Here is a 10,172-nt window from a genome sequence, read left to right on the forward strand (position 1 = left end):
CGCCAGCGCTACAACGGCTTCCACTTCTGCGGCGGCTCCCTGATCAGTGAGACCTGGGTGGTCACCGCTGCCCACTGCGGCGTCAGGTAGGCACCGGCTCTGCTGCCGGCCGTCCCGGGGCTGGGCACGGGCACGGAGTGCCCAGGGAACCCCCTGTCCCCGCGCCGGCGCCCCGTGCTCAGCGCCTGCCTGTGTCCAGGAAAACCGACACCGTGGTGGTGGGCGCCTACGACCAGAGCGCACCCGGCCCCGAGCAGCAGAAGCTGAAAATCGAGAAGGTACCGTCGGGGCGGGGTCCGTGTGCTGCGGGGTCCCACAGCCACCACAGGGGGCCTGGGGRYTTATGTTCGGGTCCCCTGTGCCCGGGGTCCCCATTGGTCCCTGGGATCCCTTCTGGTCCCTGGGGATTGCCCAGTGCCCGGCACCCCGGCAGGGGGTGCAGGTGCTGAGAGCAGCGCTGCCCGCTCCAGGTCTTCAAGAACCCCAAGTTCAACATGCTGACCATCCACGACGACATCACCCTGATCAAACTGGCCACTCCGGCGCAGTTTTCGGACCGTGTGTCCCCCGTCTGCCTGCCCAAGGCCACTGATGAGTTCCCCGGGGGAATGACCTGTGTCACCACCGGCTGGGGGCTCACTGACTCCAGCGGTAACTGCCCTTTCTTGTGCCCATCCCCATTCCTGTCTCCTGCCTCATCCGAAKGCCTGTYCTCTTCCCCCTGTCTTCACTGTCCCCTTGCCCATCCMCCTTGTCAGCCCCTGTCCTCATCSGAATCATAACGCTCGTGCCAAMCTCCCATCCAGATACSCATCCCAGTCKGAATCTGAATCCCCATCCCATTCCCGTATCGCCATCCTCATCCCKGTCCCATTGCTCATGCCCATCACCAATCCCCGACTGTGACCCAATCGTGTCCCCATCTCCCCCTCATCCCGGTGCCGAGCTCCTCCGCCCGCTGTGCCCGTCCCAGTCCTTGTCCCCGTTCCCGCCCCGCTCCCGGTGCCGSTGCCGGCGCTGACGCTGCCTCGCTCCCCGCAGCCTCGCAGACCCCGGCGGTGCTGCAGCAGGTGGCTCTGCCCCTGCTCACCAACCCCCAGTGCAAGGAGTTCTGGGGCTTCCGCATCCGCGAGGTGATGGTGTGTGCCGGYGCCGACGGAGCCTCCTCCTGCATGGTACGTGTCCCCGGCCCCCGCTGCCCGCGCTGCCCGCGGCGCCCCCGGGCCCGTCCCGGCGCTCACCCGCTGCCCTGCGCAGGGCGACTCCGGGGGCCCGCTGGTGTGCCAGAAGGACGGCGCCTGGAACCTGGTGGGCATCGTCTCCTGGGGCAGCAGCACCTGCGACACCAACACTCCCGGCGTGTACGCCCGCGTCACCAAGCTCCGCGACTGGATCGACTCCATCCTGGAGGCCAACTGAGGCCAGCAATAAACGCTGCCACCCCCTCCCTGAGCACTGTGTCCTTGTCACCATGCCGGGACGGACGGGAGGGGGCACGGGGCGGGCGGGAGACACGCGGCTGGGGATGGGGGCACGTGGTGGGCTGGGGGCATTCTCTGGGCGTGACAACAGCGGTCTGCGAGGGCTGAGAAGCGTCGGGACACCTGGCTGGGAATGGGGACAGATGGACAGGGGCACATGGGAACTGCTGGCCCTGAATGGGGACACCTGGCTGGGCATGGCAACAGAGGGACAGGGGAGCATGGGGACATCTGCTGGGAATGGGGACAGATGGACAGAGGGACATGGTGACTCCTGGCTGSGAGRGGAGGAGCGTRGGGACTGTGGGRTCTGCCATGGGGTCACGGAGCCCTGACCAGCTGCGGGGACACTCGAGCGAGCGTGGGGACTCCTGGGAGGGCAGGGGCCATGGAGTGAGCGAGCTCAGGCAGRGGACAGSGCGGGGACACGAGCACAGGCKCCGGTGGGACCAGGCTGCCCCCGGCAGGGACGCACTCAGGTGTGGCTGGAGCCACCTTAAGGGGTCAGTGWGGGGGAGGGACAGACAGGCTGCGGGGCAGGGCCRTGTCCTGGCCCGGTGCAGTTCCCGTGTTCCCGGACGTTCTTGTCCCGTGGCGACATGGCCCTGCGGAGGGTGCTGGCGCTGGGRGCAGCCCTGGGGCGCCGCGGCTGCTGCTCCAAGGTGGGGTCGGGGCTCCCGGAGGTGTTCCCRTGTTCCCCGCGTGCCCTTGGCCCACGGCCGCGATCACACCCTCCCCACTGCATCCCTGACGGAAYCCTCCTCGTTRYCCCCAAAGCCCTCTCTGCCCCCCGACTTCGTGGAGACCCTGAGGAGCGTGGTTGGGGCCCCCAATGTCTCCACGGCCACAGCGGTGCGGGAGCAGCACGGCCACGATGAGTCCATGCACCCGTGAGTGCCCCCGGAGCTGGGAGCCCTGGGCAAGGGTCACACCTTTGGGTGGGGACGGCTCTGGGGAATGTTTGGGAGGACAGAGGGCCATGGGGAGGGGAATGYGAYGAGTGCTGGCTTTGGGAAGGGCCGCGGGSARCAACCGRGTCTTGGGGAGGKTTGTCAGTCGGTCAGTGGTGCTGTCTGTCCCCAGCTGTGCCCCCCCGGATGTCGTGGTGTGGCCCCAGGCMGTGGGGCAGGTGCAGGAGCTGGCAGCGCTCTGTCACCGCTGCCGCGTGCCCATGGTGCCCTTTGGCACYGGTACCGGCCTCGAAGGAGGCGTCAACGCCGTGCAGGTATYGGCTSCCCCGGCCCCTCTGAGCCCTCAGGGGCTCTCRGTGCCCGGCCGTGCCCACAGCCCTGGGTGCCCCTGTGCCAGGGCGGCGTCTGCTTCGACCTGAGCCGCATGGATGCTATCGCGGAGCTGAGCCTCGAGGACTTCTCGGTGACAGTGGAGCCTGGTGTCACCCGCAAGGCCCTCAACAAGCACCTGCGTGGCACYGGGCTCTGGTTCCCTGTCGGTACCGTGGGCATGAGGGGGGCCATGGGGCTGGGAGTGGCAGCACTGGAGATGCTGGGGGTGACTTTKGGAGCTTCTGATCATGGGTGTGCATAGGTGTGCTGTGGTCCCAGGGCAGTCGCAGAGGTGCCTCTAGGACTGAGTGTGCCATGGCTCCTCAGATTCTGGAAGGGATGTACAGATAGAATCATGAATGGTTGGTGTTGGGGGTACCATTCCCTGCCACACCAAGCCCACAGGGTCCATGCTGGCAAGGCACTGTGAGGAACATCCACTCGATGCTGGTTCAGAGACTGAGTGACCCCAGTCCCCTGCACTGCCACCCCTCCCTTCCCCCCAACCCCCCATTAAACCTCTGCACCAGCACTCTCCAAAGGTTAGGAAATCTTTTAGGACAACAGGATCTTCTGCTATCCCACGATCCGCCCTACTCCAGCAAGCACACGCAGATATCCAGGAGATGGGGGATGTTTCTAGGCAAATCTTTATGCTGCTGGAGGACTTGGGGCCAAGTTTTGGAGGGGGCTGCCACTTGGTAGCTCCGGGAACCAGCGGAAGCTGCCCCCGTGTTCAAAAGGCACCAGTTTTGGTTTGCGTTTCGGTTACAGCTGGTACTGTAGCATAACCCGAGACATGAGAATGCACAGCTTAGCCCCTTCCTGCCCCAGCAGCCCCCCACCACCCCTTACCCCCTGGGGACCCCTATCCCCAGCCTCCAGCACACAAGGGACAGTACAAMCCATCTCTGTCACACTGTCGCACCATTATAAGGGATGGCTTCCACACCATTAGACTTTCCTGGTCACTGTAGAATGCTCCAGAGTGAAATACAGAATTCCCCTGAGAGCAGAGCAGCCACCTCAAATTGAGCACCATCTCAAATTGAGCATCACCTCAAATTACCAGGCACATCCTTGTCTCAATAGGGACATGGCCCCATGCCCTCCAGGCCAGGACTGGCTGCSGGTTTTGCATGGAGAGGACAGTGGGGAAGGAGTGAGCATAGATCCACCTCCCAGCTTTGCTTCGTTTACAGGCATAGCTCTGAAACCATTCCTGGCCCCTGGCCAGAGGAAGAGGAAGGGCTATGATGGTTGCAGCTCCTCACCTCTGTCCCCACAGAGCCCCAATCCCCCAATGTGCGTGGGAGTCTCTATGTACATGTCTGCTTACACCAGGTGGAGAGGACTCGCACAGAAGGGGATGTGTGTCTGGGGAGGGGTGGGGGCCAGAGAGAAGGGACAGTGGCCCTGAGGCCATCACATGGCTGCCAGCTGGCCCAGCACCATCCTGAACTGCTGTGTGCTGTTGGCGAGGTCCTTGACGCGCTCCACCATGTCCTTGGAGGCGGAAGGAGATGGATAGTGGAGAGCAGCTGCCTTGGTGGTCATCACGATCTCCTTGAGCATCTCGCAGAGGAGGTTGCTGTAGTGCATCACTTTGTGCTGGACGTCCTGGGCCTTGGCCTGGCGGGACAGCGTGTCCCCAATGAACACGAGCTTGTGGGCRCTGAGGATGACAAACTTGCTGTGGGCCACGAAGATCTTGGGGGGCTGGTTGGTGCTGACGGCGGTGAAGAATGCGTCGACAGCATTGGTGAGCGTGGTGAGGTTGGCCTCACACTGCTCCAGGTAGAAGAGGAGGAGCTGGCGGTCAGCAGGACACAGTGTCCCACCGCCCCGTGCAGGGCTGTAGTGCTGGGGGGGGCTCCAGTTGGACAGGTCGTTRTCAATGGGGCGCGTCACCTCCTGCTCCAGCCGCTCAAATTGCTTCAGCTGTGGGAGAGACTGGTGTGAGGCAGGGCAGCCATTGGGCCAGCACCTGATTCCCTCCACGGAGCCACCAGCACAGGTGGCCATGGCCACCAGCCCCAGGGAACAGAGAGACAGCGCTTGCCCCAGGACAGCTGTGCCAGGCCTCTCTCCAGGGCCAAGGTGCCTATGCCCCTCTCCACTGGCAGAGCACAGGAAGGCAAGGCAGAATGCACCATGGGAAAAGGGCTGTGATCAGGCCAGCAGCAGAGGTTACAAGGCAAGCAGGACCTGGGGCCCTGCCTGCCCCGAGCACTGTGCCCAGCAGCACCCACCTGCCTGCCCCAGTRCCCTTACCTGCTGGTGCTCCAGCTGGTCCTTGCTCTGCCGGATGATGTTGCCTTTTTCCAGCAGCTCCTTCTGGGTCTTCTCAAACTCCTCCTTGCCCTGCAGGGGCATGACATGGAAGGGGTCAGCAATATCAGCCTTATCAGAGAGAACCCCCACCTGCCCTGGGACATGCCTGGTCCCCACAGCCCTCAAGCTGGAGAGYAAGAGCAGAAAACAGGTGGCAGAAGCAGAGCTGCCTAATGCCCCATCAGGGAGCCACCATCACAAACGCTCCCTGTGGGAAGCAGCCCCCCTACCCATGCCCACCTGGAGATGGACATAGTCGTAATCCTCCATCCAGCCGCTCTCGCTGTTTTCGTAGGGCCCATCTGGTGATTCCTGGGCCAGCAGCTTTGGAGGGGAGGGCAGGGGCCGTGACTGGATACTGCTCGCTTTGTCAGAGGGGTGAGTGGACCCATGGCCACCACTCTCCCCCACTGGCTTTGTCCGTTTGAAGAGGAGGGAGGCATTGCCATGCAGGAAGGAAGCCAACTGCTTGGTGTCATCAGGAACACCACGTGAGTGCATGATGAAGTGCTCCAAGTCATCCGTGCCTGGCTTGCTGCTGGCCAGAGCACTGGGGGCCCAGTGGCAAGCGTCCAGCGCTTGGCCGTGCCGTGCCAGGGCCTGGTACACCTCCTCCATCTTCTGTAGCTGCTTGCTGAGCTTGGTGTAGAGGGAGCGGTCAGAGGCCTGAGCAGCATTGCCCACTGCCCCCCGGGCAAACTCCAGCAGGTCCCGGAGGGCTGTCCGGACACCCTCGGCTGCCCCACGGATGTTGGCAGCATTGGCCTCCATGTGCTCGAGGCTGCGCCAGTTGGTGCTGATAAAGGACATGAGGTAGGAGACAGCGCTGCTGACACCGCTCTGGAGCTTGGCCAGTGTCTCCATGGCGGCATCCAAGTCCAGGGAGAACTCCTTGCCGGCTCCTTTGGCCGGCTCCTTCACAGGCACCACGTCCAGCGACGATGTGGAGATGTTGCTGCGGGTGCTGCCTGTGCTGGAGGCTGAGAGGCGCTTGGCATCAGCGCCCTTGGCCTCGCGGTCCACTTGTGGTGGGACGTCGTAGATGTACTCGCCCTCAGTGTCCACAGAGCCCTTGCCTGGGGCATGCAGGTCCCGGGGCACATCGTACACCTCTTGGGAGGGGAAGGTGGATCCCCCCAGCTTCTTGAGGCTGGGAGGCACATCGTAGATCTCATGGGAGAGTGGCAGCTCAGGAGCACCTTTCCCAGCTGCCGGTGGCACATCATAGACATCCTCCGGCAAGTAGGGCTCCTGCTGGGCCAGGATGAGGGGGTGGCGGGACGAGTCGAAGGTTTTCTGCTTGGCAAAGGCGGGAGGCACGTCGTAGGTCTCCTCCCGCGCTGGGCCATCCGGCACGTCCTTGCTGACTGAGGGGGGGACATCGTACACCTGCAAGGACAGAGCAGTGGCACCATCAGCACTGCTGGGAGAGCTGGCCTGCACAGGCACAGGCCGGCTGCCCCAAGCTGCAGCACACACAAGTGGCAGCACTGGCCATCCAAAACAGTGCTGGGTGGGCACTGGAATGAAGCTGTGCACCCCAGGAGYTACACTGCCCTTTGGGACAGGAATCACAAAATCCTAGAGCAGCCAAGGTCAGAAGGGACTTCGAAAGATCATYCGGTCCAACCTCATCCCCGGGATGTTACATTCAACAAGCTGTTCCTTGGCATCTTGAAAGCCTCCAGTGCCAGGGACATCATWATGTCTCTGCAGAGACTGATCCAGTAAATTATTTTTCTTCATAAAAAAATCTGTTTGTCTTTCTTACACAGAGAAGCTGGGAGCTTCCCAGCTGCACTTACAGTTTGGTGCAGGTTCTTCTCCACACTGGGGGGCACATCATAGATCTCCTGGCCTGGGTCCTGCCCGTTRGGACCCTTCACTGCCATTGGAGGGGTGTCATAGACCTTGAGAGGGAGAGAAATGGGACAATGTGTCACAGATAGTGTGTGCAACCATCTCCTCCCAGGGACCAGCTGGGAAGGATAGAGGTGCTCAGATGCAGCACCGAGGTCCATAAAGTACAGARTTTTGGGTGCAATTTGGTCTGGTTTGGATCCCAGGCTGTGACAGATCATCTCCCATTCTGAAGGGCAGAACCAGAGATTCCCCCCTGACCCCAAGCAGCCTCACCTCCTGGCTGAACTGGCTYGGGACCCCTCCTCGGACAGGSGGCACATCATAGATCTCCTGGGAGCCTGTGGAGACGAGGTGGCGAGGGAAATCGTACTCAACCTGCTCAGCCTTGGGAGAGTCATAGACATACACCTGCCCCACACGGGTGGGCACCAGCACCTGGAAACAGAACAGACATGATGTGGGCACTGCCGAGCATCTCTTACCCTGCATCATCCCCCCAAAACCCAGCAATGGGGCCCAARAGAGCACGGCTGCCGGATTCCGTACAGGACTGCCTGGAATTAGGGTCTGCCCGGTGCCACGGGAGGGCGCTCCCCGGCCGGGCGTGCAGCGATGCCGGGGACGGGATGATATCACCGGTTATTTATAGCGGCGATAGAGTCTCAGCGAGAGACAAAGCCCGGCCGGCACGGCCGTGGCGTGCAGAAAGCAGCGGCCGATCCGGGCACCCAGGCGTGGGCAGGGATTTGCCAACGCCTGGAGATCCCTGCCCATGGCTCCATGCCCAAATAGGTCATTTCATGGTGACACCAGAGCGGAAAATAACCAAACCCAGAGGGTGATGGCACCCTGCCCAACCAGTGCCAAGGGCTGAGGTGTTGGGCTGGTTCTTTCTTTCAGGATGTTCCTTTTGCCCTGGCTGTGATTTGGCAGCTCCCTCCCCTCACTGGCTGCTTCCCAGGGGTATGAGTTGGAGTAGCCTGCCCAGAAAACACGATACTGAAAGCATCTCACTCCTCTTCCCGGGGATGACGTGCCAGGGAAGGGGCAGAGCTAGGAGGTGGCTGGTGTCCGGGATGCAGCCGTTAGGCTCCATGCTGGGGCCAGACTGGTGGCTCACCCTTGCCTCACCAGTATATCCAGCAAGTACTGGCARGCTGCCTGGCACAGTCGGGAAATGCTGGCACTGCCTGTCTGCTCCTGTGCGCGCTCCCAGGAGGAACGAAACCTCACAGCATTGTGGCGGTGCCACAGCTACTTCCACAGTGCCAGAACTTGGCATCCCAAAGCAGCTCGTGGGTTACCAACACCTTGTGCCTATAGCAGACACGCTTCCACGCCCTGGGTGGCACCGGCACAGCCCACACAACAGACCATGGAGACCAGAGTGCTGAATGCTGTGCCAGCCCCAAGAGAGGTAGCCCATGCCAGCCGGGGCACCACAGCCACTGCAAGGACTCTCCCAGTGCACCCACTCCTGCCAGCAGTGCGGCAAGAATGCCCATAGCAATGGGCACATGGGCTGCCTGCTCCAAGAGTGGCAAGCTGAGAAGTCCAATTCCTGCCAGCCACTCACACCCATGGATCCCACAGAGCACCCCACAACACCCCCCCACTCCAGTCTCCATGTCCTACCTTTCCCTGGGGCTTGTGCCCCTCCCAGCTCCTCATGTCCAATGACGGTGGCACCTGGTAGATTTCTTGAGCCTGACCAGCTGAGGGAGGAACCTGATAGACATCTTGGGGGGGACTGGCAGAGCCYCCAGGGTACGCCTCTGCTGCTTGGCCCAGGGAAGGGGGCACCTGGTAGATCTCCTGGCTGGAGTTGGGAAAGCTGTGGGAAGGCGTCTGCTTCGGGTAGGTGGGAGGTTGCTTAGCTGGGGCAGGAGGAAACTGTCCAGTGGGTGCCGAGCCTGGGTACAGACCCTGTTGTCCCTTGTTGGGGACCGGCATCAGGTAGACGTTGTCCCCTTGGGGGCCATAAGAAGGGTGCATGGGTGTGTACTGCGAGGCAGGCGACAGCGGAGTGTAGCCCCCTTGATGGTGGAAGGGCAGAGCCGGCTGGGGCACCGATGGTTGCGGAGGTGCCTGCCCCTGTGCCGGGCCAGGTGCTTGCTGCTGCTGCTTCTTGTCGTACATCCCCACCAGGATCTTGAGGCGGTTCCCGGGAACGATGCCCTGCCGGCCATGGAGCGAACAGAGCCACCAGCCGTCCAGCCCCTGCGTGTTGCGCTCCAGCACCGTCATGATGTCGCCCTTGCGGAAGGAGAGCTCGTCCGGGGACTCGGCCACGTTGTCGTAGAGCGCCTTGGCCAGCACGTTCTGGAAGAGAGCCCCGCGCCGGGGCGGTGAGCCGGACTCCGGCGGCCGGTGAGGCGTCATCCCGGCGGGCGACAGCGGGAAGGCAGCTCAGCACCGGGACGGAGCCCCGCGGGCCGGCGGCTTCGCCGAGCAGCTCCCGCCAGCTGGATCTCCCCGCTCCAGCCGCCGCGGGATTCCCCACTGGAGCAAAACCCACCCTCCCCAGAGGTGGTGCTGGGAAGGGGCCGGGCCCTTCCGCCTCCCCGGTTTCGGGGGGCCTCCTCTGCCTCTCCCGCCCCTTTCTCTCCACCGACTGGGAGGAAGTGCCGGGGCGGTGAGTCAGCCGTGGCCGTGGCCATCCCCGCGACACCATCGCCGGACCGGGCCCCTTCCACCCCGCGGGGTCCCGGAGCCGGGTCACGGCGGCACCTGCCAGCGCTACCCAGGGCTGTGGCGGCGGGACAGATCGCGGCCCGCCCGGGACGGCGGGGCCGGACCCCGGGCTCTCCCGCGGCCCTGCCCGACCGCCGGTGCCGCCCCGCCCGGTGCGGAGGGGGGCGGCGGCCTGGGGAGGCCCCTGGCCCCGGTGGGCCCCCCGAGGATCCCGCAGCGCCATGACCCGCCGGGAGGAAGGGAGGGCAGGCAAGGCCTGGCCGCCCGGTGCGGGGGAGGTTCGGCCAAGGTCACGCCAGTGGGATCGGCCGCACGGGAGAGGCCCTGCCCGGGTCGGGCGGTGAGAGGGCTGCGGCCTTCCTCCTTGTCCTMCTCCTCCTCGAAGAGGAGCCCCCCAGCACCCGTTCCCCCGCGCCCTGCCTGTCTCCGCACACGCCCCCGTGCCCTCCCCCGCGCCCCCGCTCACCAGGTAGTTCATCTTCCCGCGGGGCCGCTCCGGCCGCGGCGGGGGTGGCGG

At 63.7% G+C, this 10,172-nt stretch overlaps 3 protein-coding genes across 4 annotated transcripts; 2 read left to right on the forward strand and 1 right to left on the reverse strand.

Moving 5' to 3' along the window:
- Window positions 1-3: 3 nt before the first annotated feature.
- Window positions 4-1,443, forward strand: LOC130572747 (chymotrypsinogen 2-like; the record flags this gene model as incomplete). Its single annotated transcript, XM_057364646.1, has 5 exons — window positions 4-86; window positions 200-278; window positions 471-651; window positions 1,042-1,175; window positions 1,258-1,443. Coding segments are annotated over 5 exons (639 nt in total), but the record flags the coding sequence as incomplete, so codon positions are not given.
- A 575-nt stretch (window positions 1,444-2,018) lies between these two features.
- Window positions 2,019-6,015, forward strand: LOC130572694 (probable D-lactate dehydrogenase, mitochondrial). Its single transcript, XM_057364549.1, has 4 exons — window positions 2,019-2,143; window positions 2,259-2,371; window positions 2,565-2,706; window positions 2,790-6,015. The coding sequence occupies exons 1-4, from the start codon at window positions 2,081-2,083 to the stop codon at window positions 3,024-3,026; spliced, it is 555 nt and encodes a 184-aa protein (XP_057220532.1). The 5' UTR covers window positions 2,019-2,080; the 3' UTR covers window positions 3,027-6,015.
- Window positions 3,392-10,166, reverse strand: BCAR1 (BCAR1 scaffold protein, Cas family member). Of its 2 annotated transcripts, XM_057364548.1 has the most exons (7): window positions 10,122-10,166; window positions 8,597-9,283; window positions 7,235-7,396; window positions 6,904-7,008; window positions 5,339-6,487; window positions 5,039-5,128; window positions 3,392-4,705 (listed from the first exon to the last, which is right to left on the reverse strand). In XM_057364548.1, exons 1-7 carry the CDS (start codon window positions 10,131-10,133, stop codon window positions 4,190-4,192), a joined length of 2,721 nt encoding a protein of 906 aa, XP_057220531.1. In that variant the 5' UTR covers window positions 10,134-10,166; the 3' UTR covers window positions 3,392-4,189. The 2 variants fall into 2 exon arrangements, with proteins under 2 accessions (XP_057220531.1, XP_057220529.1); XM_057364546.1 differs by lacking the exon at window positions 10,122-10,166 and having other exon boundaries at window positions 8,597-9,453.
- Between the last annotated feature and the right edge of the window lie 6 nt (window positions 10,167-10,172).

This window comes from Malurus melanocephalus, unplaced genomic scaffold (assembly GCF_030028575.1).
Source record: "Malurus melanocephalus ecotype Western Australia unplaced genomic scaffold, MMel_1.1 scaffold_40, whole genome shotgun sequence".
In the NCBI taxonomy this organism is placed as follows: Eukaryota; Metazoa; Chordata; class Aves; order Passeriformes; family Maluridae; genus Malurus; species Malurus melanocephalus.